Source organism: Haliotis rufescens, unplaced genomic scaffold (genome assembly GCF_023055435.1).
Source record: "Haliotis rufescens isolate VD_foot unplaced genomic scaffold, xgHalRufe1.0.p SCAF_13, whole genome shotgun sequence".
Lineage (NCBI taxonomy): Eukaryota > Metazoa > Mollusca > Gastropoda > Lepetellida > Haliotidae > Haliotis > Haliotis rufescens.
Genome location: NW_025963813.1, coordinates 27,293,204 through 27,314,398, shown reverse-complemented (window position 1 = coordinate 27,314,398; position 21,195 = coordinate 27,293,204). Strand labels below are relative to the sequence as shown.

The following is a 21,195-nucleotide window of genomic DNA, read 5'->3' as shown; positions in this document are numbered from 1 at the left end:
CGCCTTGAAGACCAGGCCACCCGGAGCCTCCTGTCGTTGATTCAAGTCACTGTGGTGTGTATCGTGGACTAGCAAACAGTTGCTAGTCAATAGACACCGCTTTTAGCAATATTCGAGCAATATCACACCAGACTGGGCTTCAAACATTGTACCAATGTGGGGAATCGAACCAAAGCCTTCGGCGTGACATGCGAACGCTTTAACCACTCGGCTACCCCATCGCCCCAGACAAACTCATAAACCCATGGGAAGCGTTTTTAGCCGGGAATACTAGTACTTTATTTAGCTCAATACAGTCATTAGTCCCTCATGTATAATCTCATACAATAATAGAAAATAGGGTCGTCTATTCAGGCGAACTGTTATTAAATGTAATTATGGTTATGTTTTTGAACAAGTGAGAACAAATATCTTAAACCGAGCAACATGAATATTCTGAAACATCACAGTTAACAAACATGGACACCACATCAGCATCAGTGTCTCATCCCTGATAACAACACAGCTAATGACAGACAGGGAACAATAGCGTAGTAATACACAATTTTCTGTCCACTTCCCTTTGCAGGTTTGACCACATCACAATGCTTCTTGTTGATCCCTACGCACGATGCGTACGCCATGACGTGCGGAATATAGTTCTGCTCGTGCACCCCATGGAACAGGTGCGCCATGGGACCGTGGGCGAATATTGCAACGTCTTCGCCTCCATGGGTTTCATATTCCAATCCAACTGCACTTGTGAACCGGTAATCCACATCGACTGTAACAAGATCAGAGTGAGTGAGTGAGTTGGGTTTAACGCCGTTTTTAACAGTATTCCCGTTATATCACGACGTGTAAGCTTAATGTGGGAGGTAAGCCCGAAGTGATGCAGGTCTCAGACGTTTACCACTTCGGTGAAACCCACGAGCACGAGTATTGAGCTGACAAACTTAGAAACATAATCGGGGCGAACCGGGATTCGAACCCACAATCATAGGTTTCTGCCGTGCCCAAGGGACGCAACTCTGCACAGCGAATGGCGGCACCTTAGACGACTGGGTCACCCGTGCCCCCAACAAAATCAGAAGCACAAATGTGAGGTGAACTCGGGTTTGACGTCGCGTTCAGGATCACCGCACTTATAAACTGTCGGGCAAAAGTATACACTTGAAAATTGAATATAACCAAAAAATTACAAACTTAATCAGAACGTTACTGAGCTGAATGTCGTGTGTCTGTGAACCAACTCAAGCTGATCGTGACAATACCTGCTTCACTCTGCTCGTTACATCACCATCGAATAATTACTATTACGTTTGTGTGCCATTGTTAACTACCATCGATCATGGGGGTATGCTTTCTTTTGCTTGGCAGATTATTGACTTTACATTACGATCATTTAATATCATGTCACTAAACTTAAGTAGGTAACCAGTCTTCTTCCCGGATTCAAGGGCGTTAACTGTCTTTAAAAGTCCAGTTTCCACCCTTGCTGAACGAGCCTGGAATTCCCCGGCTCGATCGTAGCACCACCAGGGGCTATTACGAATATGTCCCTCGTATTGACCAAGCAAATTCCATTTCTCATATCATTTGCATTTGCTTCAAACAAAATGACGATTTCCAGTCAAGACGATCTGATCACTGATCAAGATCTGTATTGTAAATAAAACGGGCCTCACCCCGCTAACTGCATCAAATCACTTGAGCACCTTGATCAAAAACATGAAAAGATTTGCAAAATACCTGTCGATGCCCATTTGACGGTACACATACTTTGCAAATCCTGCAGTCGACCGAAGTCTTCACGTTAAAAATCCATGTTATTTACGAACCAGATGTGTAGTTCGTTATGCGATTTTGATTGGACAATGCAATGACTCGTTAGTCCAGCCAAACTGTAACTCTGGAATTCCAACCTAGCTCAGCAAGGGTGAAAACTGGACTTTTATAGTCAGTTAATTCCCTTGCCTCTGGAAGATGTCATATGATGGAATCATCTTTGATTATCAAGTGCATTATATATCCATTCGATTATGACAGACACCCTGCACTCTTTCGTCACAACGGCCTCGTTATGAGCCCGATTGGAATGCCACTATACCGTCCAATAAAAGTACTAACATGAGCGAGAGAAATTCTGTGCTATTATAGTCAGCCATAAGATGGGTCTTATGACGTCACTTCCGAAACGAAACAAATGGGCCCGAAGTATTTATCTCGAGATATTATGCCCTGGACAATCGATAATGGGGTGGAATATGTTTACTTACTTGTGTTCACCTCAGTGAGGTTTTGGCGGATCTGTGGGCCGTTCCCGTATGACAGGGTTGTGTAGGGCATATTGTCCAACGCTTCTTTGTAGTTCGGCACCCGGTCCACCTTGTCTGATCAATGCAAGATATTATATTATCATATAATGCAAAGATTACCGCAATATTAATTGGCCAAGAAGCGGACCTATGTCATTCGACAAAAACACATATTGACTCAAAGTCAGGTCTGATAATGTACAGAATTAACTTGAGTTACTACACATTAATTGGAATGGAAATTACCCGGTTCTTTTCCCCTTACCTCAGCCAATCCAAGTCTGTCCCTGTGGAAAATGGAGGATTGAAATACGGATACTGACGCTCAAACTCGGTGACGTGATAACTTACAAATATACCGTGATGATTCTACATTCGTACCGCGGTGATTCCACAACCGCGCTGCGGTAGTACCACAAATGTTTTGCGAAATAAGTTAGTGATTTGGGTTTTTACGCCGCTTTAAACAGCATTCGACTAATGTCAAATCTGTGTGTCCCATCCGTTTGTGCTTTATTTTCCAATAATACAGCTACGCGATAAATCGCAAAGAACAATGAAGAACGAAATGTGGCTTATTTCACGATAAAACATTGTTGTACCATGACGTCATTTCTAGAGATTGCGAACATGCGCTCGTCGTATATTGGACGACGTTATTGTTGACAGGCAAGTGTCAAGTAAGTTGTTCCCCATAGCTGTAGCTAGGCAACGCAGTTTAACGCGATGGCCGAACGATCGCATCCAAAAGTGAGTGAGTGAGTTTGGTTTTACGCCGCTTTTAACAATATTCCAGCAATATCACGGCGGAGGACACCAGAAATGGACCTCAAACATTGTACCCATGTCGGGAATCGAACCCGGGTCTTCGGCGTGACGAGCAAACGCTTTAACCACTAGGCTATCCGATCGCCCCGCATCCAGAAGAGGGAGAGATATGACAATCGGTATTGGGAGAAAAGGTACAGGCGATCAACGTGAGGTTTATGAGAATATGACTTGTCCGACATTGCCGAGGTTGGATTCTATTGAGGTAGTCATCATTATTTAAATACGGGTAATTTTATCATTATCCTCAGAGGATGTACCTAATGTTCATATTTAAGTTCGTGTTTTTGGGAAAACTTAACATACATTCGACCAAGAATCTACACAACCATTTTAAAAAGTGAAAAGAAATAATAAATTTCTTTTAACATTGGCCATTTCTAGTTGACCTACAAGGGCCTTTCGTTGATTCGGAGTGAGTGAGTTGGGTTTAACGCTGCTTTGAACAGTATTCCAGTTATATCAGGGTATGTCAGTTTAATGTGGGAGGAAAGCCCGAAGTGATGCAGGACGTTAACCACTTTGGTGAAACCCTCGAGCACGGGTATGGTGCTGACAAACTCAGAAACTTAATCGGGGCAAACAGGAATTCGAACCCACAGTCACATGGTGTGGTGTGCCCAAGGGACGCAACTCTCCACAGCGAATTGTGCCGCCTTGGCCGATCGGGCCACCCGTGCCTTAAGGTAAGTAGTTATGAGCAGTAGTGTACTTAATGCAAATAAAATCATCCAGTCCTCTAATATTACCCTCACAAACAGATTGCCATTGAATATATCAGCTGTCACGAGGCACCTACCAAGGATATTGTTGCCTCTGGACGGGTAGCCGCCGATGTTGAAGACGTGGGAGTGGTCGGCAGTGACTACGACGAGAGTGTCGGAGTCACTGATGACGTCCATGGTGGCCTTGACGGCCTCGTGCAGGGCCTTCACCTCGTGCAGTGCGCGTTTGGCGTAGGTGTCATGATGACCATGGTCAATACGGCCAGCTGAAACAGAGAGGTGGAATGAGTTGGTTTACGCTGCATTTCAGTGAGTGTCAGCTTAATATGGGTGGAAAAGCCGAAGCGGTGCAGGTTTACCATACGAGCACCGGTATGGTTCTGACAGATCAGGATTTATAACCGCAGTGAAGATGATATTCAAACACACAATTAGCTGCTCCAGACGCGCCCAAGGGACGCAACTCTGCACGGCCAGTGTGACGCATCAGATCAACACCAGCCATACTTCAACACTATTGAAAATATATAATATATACGTTAGTGATTTGTGAAAGGTACTGTCATCAACTGGTCGTCACAACGAGACACACCCAAACTCATCTCCCTACTTCCAATCTTTTCACAGTCCGACATAATTGGTTACTGCGCACTGAGGAGACAGTCGCTTTCTAATTTGGTCGTGCACCATCTTTAAATGGGTACAGGTGGCCCAGTCGTCAAAGGCACCACAAATCGCAATTAAGTCCCCTTGGCATGTCAGGATGTTATAATCGTGGGTTCGAATCCCAGATCAGTCCTGTTTATGTTTCCAGGTTTGTCAGCACCATACCAGTGCTCATGGGTTTCACCAAAGTGGTAAACATATGAGACCTGCGTCAATTCAGGTTTTCCTCCAACAACAAGCTGACACACAGAACTGAACAACTGTACAAAACATCATTCCACCAAACACTCACTCACTCTCTCACTAAATACGTTTTTCTTCAAAGCGTTAGGTCCACACAGACGTCGTTGTCTCACCTTCTACCAGGAGAAAGAATCCTTTGTCGTTCTTTTTTAGGATCTCAATCGCTTTCTTCGTCATCTCGGCCAGAGACGGTTCCCCGTCACCAGAAGAATTGCGCTCTATATCGTACTGCATGTGGGAGGACTCGAACAGACCTGAAACACCAGTTTAGGATAAAAGCCACAACCGGTGGAATAGAAAAAAGATAATACAAAAGAAAAGAAAAAGAAACAAAAAAACATAATCGTTGTGGAAAGAGGTGGATTTAATTCTTTCAAGCAAATTAAGCAAGCCAGCGTGAGTAATAAATGTACTGTTTAAAACTCTCATTCAAACCATTTGAGAAAATAACTACAAAACAGCAAAATAAACATGCATAAAAGCTAACAGTTACGAAGTTCAGTACAAATCCGACGTGTGCTCACCTAGCAGGTAATCTGTTTTCGCAGGGTTTACGGAGTCGAACTGGGCCTTGTTCCACACGTACGTCGCATTCTTATCTCCCTTGCTGTTTTTCCAATCCTGCAAATAGTCCCGCATGTAACTGTGCCAAACACGTTAAAGCAATATCCGACTTCAGTTATTTCTTTTAGGGCTGGGACGAGTCCAAATTTACTACCCAGGTACCTACCCCCTATTATCCGACGCAACTTGGGTACCCACTGTAGGTCTCAACAGATAGGTACAAAATGTCCGATTGGGATTTTTTACCATAGCCCTGGCAAAACGTATTTAGATACATGTATTGAGCAATGTGACGAACGTGACTAACCAGGGTCCGGGTAGTCCTGCGGGACCCGGGTCCTACTCAGTACCTACCCGACCCGGGTATGCCTGGTCTGAGTGCACAACAACGATTCACTCTTGGCCTATACTGAAAAGTGCCCAAGACCGAGGTCCACACAACCCCTTTCAGACTTCCTGTCACTGGGAATACTGAAAATCTACATTGTGGGAATGAAAAGAAACACATCGAGCTATTGTGATGCCATGGCGATGCCACTGCACCAATAGCCTGCTAGGCAAAAGAAAATATACACTTGAAAATTGGATTTCACGAAAACATTACATACGGTATCAATATATTAATAGGCTGAAACAGTCGCCAAAACACTTCAAATTCCAAAGCTTAACTATGGTACCCGTACCCAATACATCACCATCAAACAACCATTTTCAGCCACATGGATACTTTATTTTGTCCGGCAGTGTATCACCGTTCGTCATAGACAGGTCTTGTTGACGTTCCCGAATTCCGCACCAATACCCCATATAGGTAACCTTCATGTGGGTATCTTCAATTATTTCATTTTAAGCCACATGATGTTTACTTTATTTTGTCCGGCAGCGTATCGCCTTTCTTCATAGACAGGTCTTGTTGACGTTCCCGAATTCCGCACCAATACCCCATATAGGTAACCTTCATGTGAGTATGCTCAATGATACAGACGGAGATACTGTGACGCACTGGGCTAACAGAAAACTGGAAACCTTATACAGTGAACAAATATTCAAAGTCAGCTGTACAGCTCCAGTGAACAAGACGCACACTGTACTGCATGTCAACTGGCCGCCGTATTGTTTGCATATAAACGCTGCATAGATTCGTTCGAAAACGCAAAAATGATTGCTACGCGATCAATCGCAAAGAACAACAAGTATTTGTCACAGAGTGACGAAATATCCCCCGCCTGTACACCATAGTACCAAATATGAAGACAATCCAGCGATTAGTTCTTGAGATATTGTGGCAACACCGTTTTCCAACTCCAAAAACAGATTTGCCTGCTGTGACCTTGAAAATGGGGTCAAGGTCACCAAATCTGACAGGTGTATGCGGTGTCTGTATATACACCATAGTTCCAAATATGAAGACAATCCAGCGATTAGTTCTTGAGATATCGCGGCAACACCGTTTTCTAACTCCAAAAGCAGATTTGCCTGCTGTGACCTTGACAATGGGGTCAAGGTCACCAAAACCGACTGGTGTCTGCGGTGTCTGTATATACACCATAGTTCCAAATATGAAGACAATCCAGTGTTTAGTTCTTGAGATATCGCGGCAACAACGTTTTCCAACTCCAAAAGCAGATTTGCCTGCTGTGACCTTGAAAATGGGATCAAGGTCACCAAAACCGACTGGTGTCTGCGGAGTCTGTATATACACCATAGTTCCAAATATGAAGACAATCCAGTGTTTAGTTCTTGAGATATCGCGGCAACACCGTTTTCCAACTCTAAAAGCAGATTTGTCTGCTGTGACCTTGAAAATGGGATCAAGGTCACCAAAACCGACTGGTGTCTGCGGAGTCTGTATATACACCATAGTTCCAAATATGAAGACAATCCAGTGTTTAGTTCTTGAGATATCGCGGCAACACCGTTTTCCAACTCTAAAAGCAGATTTGTCTGCTGTGACCTTGAAAATGGGATCAAGGTCACCAAAACCGACTGGTGTCTGCGGAGTCTGTATATACACCATAGTTCCAAATATGAAGACAATCCAGTGTTTAGTTCTTGAGATATCGCGGCAACAAACAGGTGGGACGTACGGACGGACGTACGGACGTACGGACGGACGGTCGTGAATACTATATCCCCCGCTTCGCGCTTTCGCGCGGCGGGGGATAATGAAGAACGAAGTGTGGTTTATTTCACAAACATTGTTCTATCAGGACGTCATTTCTGGAGATTCGAACATGCGCTCGCTACTTGATGACGTCGTGTCTTGGACGACGTTATTTTTTTAGGGGGGCGTCTAGTATTATAGGCATGACATTACAGCAATTATCAATTCATTAAGACACATACGGTAATTAAAATATATAATTGGGCAATGTGAGGGGATAAAACAGTAAGACATAGATACAACGCACCAGAAGATATATTGAGGGCAGGTGATGTTCGGAGTTGAAGACCACCGGAAACATACTTGGCCACTGATAACCGCGGGGTGACGGTAGTAGGTCGAGGGTTGGAATATCAGAGCAAGACGATAAGAGTAACGGCTGGGGAGACTACATCTGGACTGGTGCTCCGCTCTAAGCTTGTTGTCACGATCTTTCGAACCAGACACCAAACTTAGGCACCAGCAATTCGACTGAGACTGAAGCTTTGCGGCCGAAGTCTCGTATTTAAGTGACAAATAGAGTCTGTTGACTGGCAACACAAAGTGGGAATAAAAGCTGTTAAACGAAGATCACTCTTTGTGCTTGTTGGAGGAACTACGGTAATAGGTCCAAGGCCCTCGGGTACTGACATTGTACCTCTCGCACATCCTTGACTGCCAGCACCAAGAACGAGGAGATTGCCGTAGTTCAGGTGCAGAGGTACACGAATTGCTACCTTCCGATCACGCAACGCAACAATTACCGTCCATTAACGACCTTAAAATTACCTGGGACACCAGTAAGTTGTTTCCCATAGATTTAGCTGGGCAACGCAGATAAACGCGATGGCTGAACGATCGCGTCCAAAAGCGGGGGGGATTATAACGATCAGTATTGGGAGACAAGGTACAGGTGATCGCCGTGAGGATTGTGAAAATATGCGGACTTCTCCGACATCAGGGAATCATCATTATTTAAATACGGGTAATTATTTTTAAAGCTTTAAAGCTTTTTTACACTTTATCATCATGCTAAAAGACGCTGTACATAATGTTGATATCTCATATAAGAAAAACACTACTCGTTGTCGTTGTTTATCGTACAATAAAAAAAAGCAGGGAGAATAAGCCACTCGTGGTTTATTTCTTAAATATCCCACTCTGCTGAGAGTGGGTGAATGAGTGGGGTTTTACGCCGCTTTTAGCAATATTCCACCTGCATCACGGCGTACATCGAAAATGAAACGGTACCAATGTGGAAAGCGAACCAGGGACTTCTGCATGACGAGGGAATGTTTTAACCACAAGCCTACCACAACAACGCCTCTGAGAGTGAATGTATGACTTAGCGTTGACTCGTCCACTAAAACAGTGTTTCAATTACGTCAATGTGTCCGCTGAATGTGCGGAAAACGTAGAGTGACGAGATCGTAGACGTGTACTACTTTGTTGAAACAAACAGAACACGGACATTGAGCTGAAACACAAATGATGACAATCGGGGTTAATCGGGACGTGAACCCCACGGGGCCGGCAGCCTCAGTCCACTAACATGTACCGTATTCGACATAATAAGCGCCCTGGGCGCTCTCAAAATTAGAAATAGGGGGCTCTTATTAGAATATTATTTTGGTGAAAAACAACAGAGTTGAAATATCGTAAATTTCGTGGTTTATGCTGACAGCCTGAAATGTTTATATACGACAGATACATTTTTCCAGAATTTAATTGCCAATAATTAAGGGTGCATATAACAAACGTATTATGCACGAATAAATAGTCTTGTGCACATTTCTCAATCGGATGGGGTGCTAATTGAGATTGTTCAGTATATTAGCAACTATCGCCGTGGGCGCTTATTAGAGCGGGGCGCTTATTACGTCGAATACGGCATATAAAGTAATTTTCCTGTGTATTCTTTCACGCACCGTTGACTAAATAACACCTTTAAAAGATGGCTTTTGAAAAACAACCAAGCGGGCGTGATTAACGGGTTAGTTTCTGAATTGAAGTTGTGAGCCGGGTCAAGGTGTATTCAATGTGTAAAATCAACACTACCCCGAAACGCTCGTAAAAACGCCAACAGTCAGCAGCGCAGAGAGAGTCGCGAACCAGTCTTATGACATGGCGATTCTTACATTAATCAGGTCACGTCCATCAGCCCTATGTTTGGGGTCGATCTCTCCAGTTTCCGGGTCTGTCTGGTTGTTGAGCAGAAAGTAGCGGCGCCCCCCTCCCATCACCACCTGGAAGACAGAGTGAGTGAGTGAGTGAGTGGGTGAGTGCCACACATGTTACGGTAAGCATTACTTAGGAAGTAATGGGATTCTAAATGTACTGTATAATTAGACCTTGTGGTATTTCATAACTCGTTTCCCAACAGGATGCAATCTTGAACATATTGAAAAGGATATATTAGTTGGAGGTGATACCTGTCCATAGGACGTCGTGTCAGGAAAACTTTCAGACAATCGGCGTCGAGGTTTCTAAATTCCCGGTACGAGCGAATCATTCAGAGCACATTATCTGATTTCTGTATCGGGCAGTTCAGAATGAAAATAATAGTGGCCGCGCTATTATACTGTTGTGGATATTTTATACACCCTGTCATTTCTGGGAACCATCTCTCACACACACACAGAGGCGCGCAGGCACGCACACCACACCACACACACGCCCAAACCGCACACACACACAACACACCCACACATACCATACACACACAACACGCCCACACACATCCACACTAGACATACACCACATTCACACAAGTAAACCACTCACACACACAACACGTGCACATCCACACCATACACACAACACATCCACACCATACACACAACACGACACCCACCCCCACCCCCCCACCCCCCCACACACAACACGCCCACACACATCCACACTAGACATACACCACATTCACACAAGTAAACCACTCACACACACAACACGTCCACATCCACACCATACACACAACAACACCCCCCCCCCCCCCCCCCACACACACACACACACACAACACGTACACACACAACTGACGTGACCTGAGGGTTGAGGGTTGGTTAAATCTTCACACACAGGTATCGACTCGTACCGGATCTTAATGAGATTGCAACACCGCGCGCACACACACAAACAACCCCATTTAACACTTAATTTAACACACACACACATGGGTGTCGTTTACCGGATGTTGTTTTACCTGAAGGTCAAGGTTATCCACAAGCTGTTGAGCAATGTCCTTGCACTTCCCTGTGACGTTACTCTTGGTGGTGTCTGCGTCCCCCTCCCAGTCTCTCTCTGCCGAGTGGGCGTATCCGGCTGCCGGGGTGGCGTGTGTCACACGGGCAGTGGTCACGATGCCGGCTGCCTTTCCTGACAAAAGTACATTAAACTGTCATTTCTCATTGACGAATTAGGGCGATGGGTTGCCTTGTGGTTGAAGCGTTCGCTCGAAACGCCGAAGACCCGGGTTCGATTCCCTACATGGGTACAATGTGTGAAGCTCATGTCTGGTGTCCCCCGCCAGGATATTGCTGGAATATTGCTAAAAGCGGCGTAAACCCATACTCACACATTGACGAATAATATATGTGAGAGCCTTGGCTATTAACAGAAGTGACGTCAACACTGACGTCAGTGCCAGTGTCAGATATTACCCATGGTTTTCAATACATACACAGTGAACCCTTTTAATCCGGAAAACCTTGTCTCCCGGACAGTTGATGCTGTAAACATCTAGCTGTATAAGAGGCTGATCTTTAACACTGCCGAGGTGTGAGATGTAAGTTATTTATTCTCTATGACGGTAAGATTGTTCAGGATATGATAATGATCTTTGGTGGGCCAGCACCAGTTATAAATGCCAGAAGATTAGTGCAACGGAAGATCTTCAAGCATACCTTCATCAAGAGACCACTTGAGGATAGATTCGACCTTCCCAGCATCCTGTGCATCACAGTCTTCTCTCGCCACACTCTCGCTGACCCCGAGAGTTCCCAAGTTGGCCTTGACCCCACACAAGAAGGCCGTGGCTGTTCCTGCCGAGTCAGCTGTTTGACGATCTACGTTATATGTCTGAAAACAGAGCGTCGGGTGTGATGGGTGTGTGACCGGCGTTTTCATGTTTGTTTGGGTATGTTTAAACGCCGCACTCAGCAAGATTCCAGCTATATGACGGTGTTCTGTAAATAATCAGATCTGGACCAGACATTCCAGTGATTGATATTGTGATGGCTATGCCGTTTGGGTACGGTGGCACACAACACACTAAGTCACCGAACCTGTCCACCCGATCCACTTAGTCGCCTCTGACGACCACAATACACTGCTTGGGACCGGGGACCGGGGACCGATTCTCACCTGAGTTCTGTGACCTGTGACCTGCGAAAGAGCCACCCTGTCAGGGCACGATGGCACGCAATCGTCACCCATTCTGTCCTCACGATCCTCATTATATTTGATCCCACGGCAAGCAAGGGCTTCTGGGATATATTCTGCGCCGGAATCTCGACGGGGCCCCCAATAGCTCTCAAAGTGATGCACTGCAAAGGCTGGTTCTAAGGCCTTAATTGTCATTAATAATTATCCGAGGCCGCGTTTATACGAAAACACGACGGATAATATCGAAAGTACCTTAATGTGAACCCCTTTTTCCAATAACCTTCAATACGGATCCGGGAACCAAAATTTCACAAATAGAATTAATATTTTCAGAAAGTGTTTTTTTTCTTTCTAAATTCCTGCCCAGACTGTTGACTTACTTCAGTGTAGGAGAAGTTTGTTTGTATCGTAAATACTTGTTCGTTCATTCACCAAACCGACAATTTATGTTTCTTATTTCTTTTAATTAGTTTTAATCCATTTACGAAGTAATCAAATAAATATATCGGACAGTAATTTTACAAACTTTAGACAGGGCCACATTGGAGAACTTCTCAAAAGACAGAACCGTCTCCTCCCCCGTGTTCCCTTCTGTCTGGCCCGTGTATATCCTCCCTGCCGTTACAGTGGACACGCCCATCCCATCACCCAGGAAGAAGATGACGTTCTTGGCAACGTTGGTGTTCGGCTTCATTTGGAGGGACTCCATCAGCGTCTTCTGCGCCATCGTCACCCATTCTTCCCCATCTGAACAATAAAATAATTGCTATTTTTATTTCCGAGACATTCACTCATTGCAAACAGTGCAGTACTAGAACGAATGTTGTTTAACGCCGCAGTGAAAAACATTCTAGTTTCATCACGAAGGAATGTAAATAATACAGCCTGGTCCAGATCCGTGGATGATAGCATGAACAAAGGTCCCTGAAGTCGGCGTATGATAAGACGCAATCAGTCAGATCCAACACTATAATCACCAGATCCTTGTTTCTCTCGACGCCTATGTCAAGCATGCTGTGGTGAGGACCTATTGTATCCCGGAACGAACGTTCACGGGGTGTCACTTCTGAGCACAACAAGCCGATGGGGTAGTCTAGTGGTTGAAGCGCTCACTCGCCACGCCAAAGGCCCTTGTTCGATTAACACATGAGTACAACGTGTGAAGACTATTTCTGGGGTCTCCAGCAGTGATATTGCAGAAAGTGGCGTAAAACCCAACTCACTCCCTCACTCATTTTCTTTTCAAATTCGACATTAAACTGTTGAACTGCTCCCTATGTATTTTACCTTCATGGGGCCTCGTATATTTTACTTGGTTTAGGAGACCGACCGATAAAATAACCACTTGAATCAAGTTTGAACAAGGTGAAATGAAAAATATACAAGATTTTATCATCGCTGGGTGTAAGAAAAAGTGGATAATAAATAATTATACAAATCTTTATTCTAACAAAAAAAAACAACAATAAATTATCCTTCAGTGTCTTGCCATGATAAAACTTTTTTCATTCATAAATAGCAATACTTATCTGAAAGTTGAAAATTATGAATGTTTTTTACCACCTACATTGAATTACGGTCAAATCTTGTGTGAACCAACTAAACAATAATAAACGCCTGAAGCCTACAGCAATGCAATATATTTTTTGCGTTAACATAAATAATTATGCAAATGTCCACGACTTACCGGCTGACGTCAAAGATAGGATTGCACACACCGGCAACACAAGGGCCTCGACCCGCATCCTGGTGGAGATAGGTTCTGTGAAGAACAAAGTGTGTGGCGTGTTTGTTGGGGGTTTATAGTTCATGTTTGCAGAAGGATTGTTTTGTTTGTTTGTCGGCGATTATGTTTCAGGTAAGGCCACAACAAAGGGATTATCTGTGTGTGGGGCGGTCGGGTAGCCTAGTGGTTAAAGCGTTCGCTCGCCACGCCGAAGAATATTGCTAAAAGGGTCTTAAAACCATACTCACTCACTCGTCTGTGTGGTGTTTGGTTGTCTCCCATTTGTTACACTTATGGAGAAATGATTAATGAGGGATTAGTTGAGACAACATCGACCTTCATGACTAAAACATGCTACTCAATGTCGGGAAATTCTGCAAAGAGATAGTCTTTTGTGGCAGCCATACCTAAAATCAGATCAGAATTCTGTGAGCATTTAGGGACACTAGTCACACTACAGTTGGGATCCTGCACCCAAAGTGTCAGCTCAATTGGCCGTGTGGTTTCAGAGGAGATGTCGAAAATACATTAACACTAACACAAACAAAATCCAACTATGTCACAAATACGTGATATACTGAACCAAATTAAAAACTTCACATTTTTAAAAGTAATCCCATATATATGATATACAACGGAAAAATGTATCAGAGAAGGTAATTATTAATCATTAATGTCCAAAGAAGGATTATAATTGACGGTGGTAACCATAATTTGTTCAAAGCACCTACGGTATTCGGTAATAACATCAACCGTTTAAATCATAAGTCCCAAGCACGAGAATCTGATGGCACACAAGTTCAGTAGCGTGTATGGCCACCATGTGCGTTGACAACTGCCACACAACGCCTCCGCATGGACCTTGTGATGCTTGTGAACACATGATTGGGAAGACGACGCCATTGTTGCTGCAAAATGGTGCTAAGATCTTGCAAATTCTGTGGTTGGTTCTGGAGAGTGCGCAGACTTCTGCCAAGAGCATCCCAGACGTGTTCGATGGGATTGAGGTCGGGAGACCTTGACGGCCAGTCCATGACGTTGACTCCCGCATTCTGAAGGAAATTCCTTGTCAAAATTGCTGTGTGGGGTCTGGCATTGTCGTGTTGGAAGATCAAACCGGGTCCATGTCCTGCCATAAAAGGCAGAAGTTCTGGTGCCAGTACCTGGGTAAGCAGCGGCGTTGAGGTTGCCACGGATGACAAGAAGCCTGGAACGTGCATTGCCACAGAAAGCAACCCACACCATGACACTTCCGCCTCCTGTACACAACACTTGGCGTAACGTTCATGACGGCGCCTCCACACCCTCGCCCTACCATCAGCAAATCGAAGATTAAATCGGGATTCATCACTGAAGACGACTCGATTCCAATTCCTCTGAATCCATCGTAAGTGTCGCTGTTCCCACAATTGACGTTGACGTCTGTGTAATTGAGTCAGAATCGGCCCGCAGTATGGCCGTCGTGTTTGAAGGTGAGCAGTTCTCAGACGGTTTCGAACAGTTTGCGCACTCAGTCTACCCCTAAACAGTTCATTTCTGGTTGATGTTGCCGTCAAAAATCGGTTACGGAGGTGACGATCCTCTGCATGTGACGTCACACGTGGTCGACCTGGCCGAGGGCGATCAGCGGTGGTACCCGTTTGCTGTAGACGCGTCTGTAAATCATAAACAGTCCGTCGACTACAACCCATCGTCCTTGCGACTTCAGCTACGGACGTTCCCGTCTGCAACATGCCGATGGCACGTTCACGTTGCACATTTGAATGGCGTGGCATGACAAATGGCCGTAAAGACTTTTGTTTTCTTGTGTTTTTCTTTTTTTGTTAATGACTGCTAACAAGTATGGCTGAAAACACGTGCGGTATTATGGCCACGTGACCAGTTGCACGTGAAAAACCACTTTTGCCACTTTAGTGCTGTGCACATGATTTTGATCGATTCACCTGCACAAAAACGGGTGTTATCTGAAGAGAATACGTGGCCATTACTGTTTAAATACACGATAAGGGCCCACAATGATAACTGGCGAAAATGTTAAAATTTTAGGATTGTGAAGTTTTTAATTTGGTTCAGTATATATGTTATTTCGCATACTACATGCCAAATAATATCATGCATGCAGAAATAACAGTAATTGGCAAAAATGACATTTTCAATATGCCTGTCGTGGCGGCCATGTTTAAAATGAGATCGGAAGTTTATTGGTCATTCAGAGACACCATTGCTGGGATAAGTTATGCTAAGTTTCAGTTTCCTGGACCTAGTAGTTTCCAAGGAGATGTCGGAAAAGTAAAGTTATCAACAGCCAGACGACGGACAACGCACAATGACAAAAGCTCACTCGACTGTCAGCCAGGTGAGTTAAAATGAACTATTATGACTCATACATTTCTGCTTAGTAATCAAAATGTTATTAAAACTGTTTTGTGCACTAATTCAACTGCACATTGCAGGAAATAAAATGTTCATGTTAAATTGACGTGCATAGACAGCAGCATCATTTCACTGTTAGAGGTCAAGTGAAATGGAGTTATTGCACGGCATCAACCCGCGTCATCTTTTTTGTTCTATTTTTTAAGGGGACACGGTTGGACCAGTCGTCTAAGGCGCCGCAATTCGCTGTGCAGAGTTGCGTCCCTTGGGCAAGCCAGAAACCTATGACTGTGGGTTCGAATCCCGGTTCGCCTCAATTATGTTTCTTGGTTTGCTAGCACCATACCCGTGCTCGTGGCTTTCACCGAAGTGGTAAACGCCTGAGACCTGTATTACTTCGGGCTTCCCTCCAACATTAAGATGACATGCCGCAATATATAATTCTGGAATACTGTTAAAAGCGACGTTAAACCCAACGCACTCACTCACTCATGGAAGGAGAGTCATGGCACAAAGGAGGAGAGTCAGGGCATATAGGAGGCGTTATGTCATGTAGGAGGAGAGTCATGGCATATAGGAGGCGTTATGTCATGTAGGAGGAGAGTCAGGGCATATAGGAGGCGTTATGTCATGTAGGAGGAGAGTCAGGGCATAAAGGAGGAGAGTCATGGCATATAAGAGGCGTTATGTCATGTAGGAGGAGAGTCAGGGCATAAAGGAGGCGTTATGTAATGGAGGAGGAGAGTCATGGCATAAAGGAGGCGTTATGTCATGGAGGAGGAGAGTCATGGCATATAGGAGGCGTTATGTCATGTAGGAGGGGAGTCATGGCATAAAGGAGGAGAGTCATAGCATATAGGAGGCGTTATGTCATGTAGGAGGAGAATCATGGCATAAAGGAGGAGAGTCAGGGCATATAGGAGGCGTTATGCCATGTAGGAGGAGAGTCATGGCATAAAGGAGGCGTTATGTCATGGAGGAGGAGAGTCATGTCATATAGGAGGCGTTATGTCATGTAGGAGGAGAGTCATGGCATAAAAGAGGAGAGTCATGGCATATAGGAGGCGTTATGTCATGTAGGAGAGTCATGGTATAAAGGAGGCGTTATGTCATGTAGGAGGAGAGTCAGGGCATATAGGAGGCGTTATGTCATGTAGGAGGAGAGTCATGGCATAAAGGAGGAGAGTCATGGCATATAAGAGGCGTTATGTCATGGAGGAGGAGAGTCATGGCATAAAGGAGGCGTTATGTCATGGAGGAGAGTCATGGCATATAGGAGGCGTTATGTCATATAGGAGGAGAGTCATGGCATAAAGGAGGAGAGTCATGGCATATAGGAGGCGTTATGTCATGTAGGAGGAGAGTCATGGCATAAAGGAGGCGTTATGTCATGTAGGAGGAGAGTCATGGCATATAGGAGGCGTTATGTCATGGAGGAGGAGAGTCATGGCATATATGAGGCGTTATGTCATGTAGGAGGAGAATCAGGGCATATAGGAGGCGTTATGTCATGTAGGAGGAGAGTCATGGCATAAAGGAGGAGAGTCATGGCATATTAGAGGCGTTATGTCATGTAGGAGGAGAGTCGGGGTATAAAGGAGGCGTTATGTCATGGAGGAGGAGAGTCATGGCATAAAGGAGGCGTTATGTCATGGAGGAGGAGAGTCATGGCATATAGGAGGCGTTATGTCTTGTAGGAGGGGAGTCATGGCATAAATGAGGAGAGTCAGGGCATATAGGAGGCGTTATGTCACGTAGGAGGAGAGTCATGGCATAAAGGAGGAGAGTCATGGCATATAGGAGGAGTTATGCCATGTAGGAGGAGAGTCATGGCATAAAGGAGGCGTTATGTGATGGAGGAGGAGAGTCATGGCATATATGAGGCGTTATGTCATGTAGGAGGAGAGTCATGGCATAAAGAAGGAGAGTCATGGCATATAGGAGGCGTTATGTCATGTAGGAGGAGAGTCATGGCATAAAGGAGGCGTTATGTCATATAGGAGGAGAGTCAGGGCATATAGGAGGCGTTATGTCATGTAAGAGGAGAGTCATGGCATAAAGGAGGAGAGTCATGGCATATAAGAGGCGTTATGTCATGTAAGAGGAGAGTCTGGGCATATAGGAGGCGTTATGTCATGTAGGAGGAGTGTCAGGGCATATAGGAGGCGTTATGTCATGTAGGAGGAGAGTCAGGGCATATAGGAGGAGAGTCATGGCATAAAGAAGGCGTTATGTCATGGAGGAGGAGAGTCAGGGCATAAAGGAGGCGTTATGTTATGTAAGAGGAGAGTCAGGGCATATAGGAGGCGTTATGTCATGTAGGAGGAGAGTCAGGGCATATAGGAGGCGTTATGTCATGGAGGAGGAGAGTCAGGGCATATAGGAGGCGTTATGTCATGTAGGAGGAGAGTCAGGGCATATAGGAGGAGAGTCATGGCATATAGGAGGCGTTATGTCATGTAGGAGGAGAGTCATGGCATAAAGGAGGAGAGTCAGGGCATATAGGAGGCGTTATGCCATGTAGGAGGAGAGTCATGGCATAAAGGAGGCGTTATGTCATGGAGGAGGAGAGTCATGGCATATAGGAGGCGTTATGTCATGTAGGAGGAGAGTCATGGCATAAAGGAGGAGAGTCATGGCATATAGGAGGCTTTATGTCATGTAGGAGGAGAGTCGTGGCATAAAGGAGGCGTTATGTCATGTAGGAGGAGAGTCAGGGCATATAGGAGGCGTTATGTCATGTAGGAGGAGAGTCAGCGCATATAGGAGGCGTTATGTCATGTAGGAGGAGAGTCATGGCATAAAGGAGGCGTTATGTCATAGAGGAGGAGAGTCAGGGCATATAGGAGGCGTTATGTTATGTAAGAGGAGAGTCAGGGCATATAGGAGGCGTTATGTCATGTAGGAGGAGAGTCAGGGCATATAGGAGGCGTTATGTCATGTAGGAGGAGAGTCATGGCATAAAGGAGGCGTTATGTCATGGAGGAGGAGAGTCAGGGCATATAGGAGGCGTTATGTCATGTAGGAGGAGAGTCAGGGCATATAGGAGGCGTTATGTCATGTAAGAGGAGAGTCAGGGCATATAGGAGGCGTTATGTCATGGAGGAGGAGAGTCAGGGCATATAGGAGGCGTTATGTCATGGAGGAGGAGAGTCTGGGCATATAGGAGGCGTTATGTCATGTAGGAGGAGAGTCATGGCATATAGGAGGCGTTATGTCATGGAGGAGGAAAGTCATGGCATATAGGAGGCGTTATGTCATGGAGGAGGAGAGTCAGGGCATATAGGAGGCGTTATGTCATGTAAGAGGAGAGTCCTGTAATGTAGGAGGAGAGTCATGTAGAGGAGAGTCATGGCATAAAGAAGGAGCGTCATATCATATGAGGAAAGTCATGTAGGAGGAGGAACATGGCAATTTTCGGGTGATCTTGTCATGTAGGAGAAGCATCATTATTTCTGACGTCGTAAATTCTAAGCAGTATTTCATCATTAGTTTACCATGTATTTGTTTGGTTATGATGATAATGAACAAGAGCTACATACGTTAAGTCGTAAGTAAAACGAGGATCGGATGGTCACAATGCAGGACCAGGTTGGTTTGATGGTCACCTTGTGGATCGGTGCCCGGACTCTATCCAAAATACTTCAACACCCAACTGATGCCCCGCGCCTCGCCTTCACGCTGATGTGTTCACCACAATCTTGTTCGAAGATCGACTTATCACTTATAGAACATCAGATTGACCCAAATAACTACGGTATTATTTATTATAAATATAATCTCAGTAATAAATTCTTCGGATCTGACAGATTATAAGAACCACATGTCCTTCAGACTGATAGCGCCTGGGTCATCCCCACGCTTCAAGACCCTGCTGTAATTACCCACGGGCAAAACACATGGGCGACAGGCGGTTAGCAATAACAGTTGGCTCTCAAGGCGCCAGAGTATAAATTAAATAAAAACACTCACCCTCATTCCCCGCTCACCCCTTCACAGTTCTAACACCACTTCCTCATCCCCATTCTATCTCCAGAAGACGCCACGTTTCTTTGTGAAATATCAGTATTTAACCTAATACGTAATTTTATTGCTGGGGCTGTACGTTAGTTTACGTTAACAGAAGCCAGGAAATAAATTTAAAAACAAGAGACGCGTTTAAGCATAACACGGCTATAATTCATTCTGTCATTTCTCGTGACAATGCAATTTCGTTCTTGTTGATAAATGATAACGACTCTGAATTAACATACTGTCCTGATCCATAAGGTGAGATGATTCTATAGCGGAAGCCTCGAGTAAGAAGGAGCCCCCAGTCTTTTTCCTAGAGGTAAAAAGGTGTTGAGTACAGGCTATAAGGTGGGGGAGGGGTGAGAATGAAATGAGAGTGAATGTTTTTTACAATATGCTCGGATGTATGTGAGATAGACAAGGTAACTGCAACCGTCTGACTCTATCAATCTGTGTCGATGACTTGGTCTTCAACCTGCAAGCTCCTGACATGTTTAAGACAAGTACTTGCAAGCACACGTTGACCTGGATTGGATACATGTTCCGCGCATACGTGCAAGCATTTAATGAGAGTGTGTCACACAGTGGGAGAAAGACGGGGGAATGAAAATACAGTGACTTACCTGGACGGATGACTAGAATTAATGAACCAAGCAGCCCCCGGAATATTCCAAACCCCTTTGTCAGATATTCCCTCGGCACAGAGAGGCAGAACCGACACGGACAGGCTAGGGAGGTTTCTACTTCACACCGGGGATGTCCAACCTTTTCTTGAGGCAATCTACAGCTTCAGTGAGATAGACGTTGTGAGCTATGTCATAAATTGCAACATCGCGTTGTGTGATGTGCACGGTATGCTGTACACGCAAGTTACATTCTCTCAGGACCCATGAAGATCCGGGCTAAAATAGGTCTTCAGCAACCCATGCTTGTCGTAAAAGGCGACTATGCTTGTCGTAAGAGGCGACTAACGGGATTGGGTGGTCAGGCTCGCTGACTTGGTTGATGCACGTCATCGATCCCAATTACGTGGATCGATACTCCTGATGTCAATCACTTGATTGTCTGGTCCAGACTCGATTATTTACAGACCGCCGTCATATAGCTGGAATATTGCTGAGTGCGGCGTTAAACAACAAACAGACAAAGATTATCTCAGGGGAATATACAATACAGCTGTCAGTTTGCATTCACATTCACACTACTACTTCATCCCACCGGGTACCCATATGGATA

General features: G+C 44.9%; 1 protein-coding gene across 7 annotated transcripts in view; it reads right to left on the bottom strand.

Moving 5' to 3' along the window:
• Positions 1-248: 248 nt before the first annotated feature.
• LOC124152497 (alkaline phosphatase-like) overlaps positions 249-21,195 on the bottom strand; it is a 28,189-nt gene continuing 7,242 nt past the window's right edge. For 3 of the 7 annotated variants that reach the window (XM_048394371.1, XM_046525445.2, XM_046525443.2), the window contains exons 2-12: positions 20,583-20,746; positions 13,537-13,611; positions 12,376-12,596; positions 11,369-11,543; positions 10,669-10,841; positions 9,605-9,712; positions 5,284-5,380; positions 4,873-5,013; positions 3,925-4,116; positions 2,259-2,372; positions 249-763 (exon numbers count right to left, since the gene is read on the bottom strand). In XM_048394371.1, the coding sequence (XP_048250328.1) occupies positions 477-763; positions 2,259-2,372; positions 3,925-4,116; positions 4,873-5,013; positions 5,284-5,380; positions 9,605-9,712; positions 10,669-10,841; positions 11,369-11,543; positions 12,376-12,596; positions 13,537-13,611; positions 20,583-20,746 (1,747 nt within the window). In that variant the 3' untranslated portion in view covers positions 249-476. Of the gene's footprint in view, positions 764-2,258; positions 2,373-3,924; positions 4,117-4,872; positions 5,014-5,283; positions 5,381-9,604; positions 9,713-10,668; positions 10,842-11,368; positions 11,544-12,375; positions 12,597-13,536; positions 13,612-19,490; positions 19,610-19,920; positions 20,060-20,201; positions 20,230-20,582; positions 20,747-21,195 lie in introns of those variants that run through there. The other 4 variants (XM_046525444.2, XM_046525441.2, XM_046525448.2 and 1 more) reach the window with 4 other exon arrangements.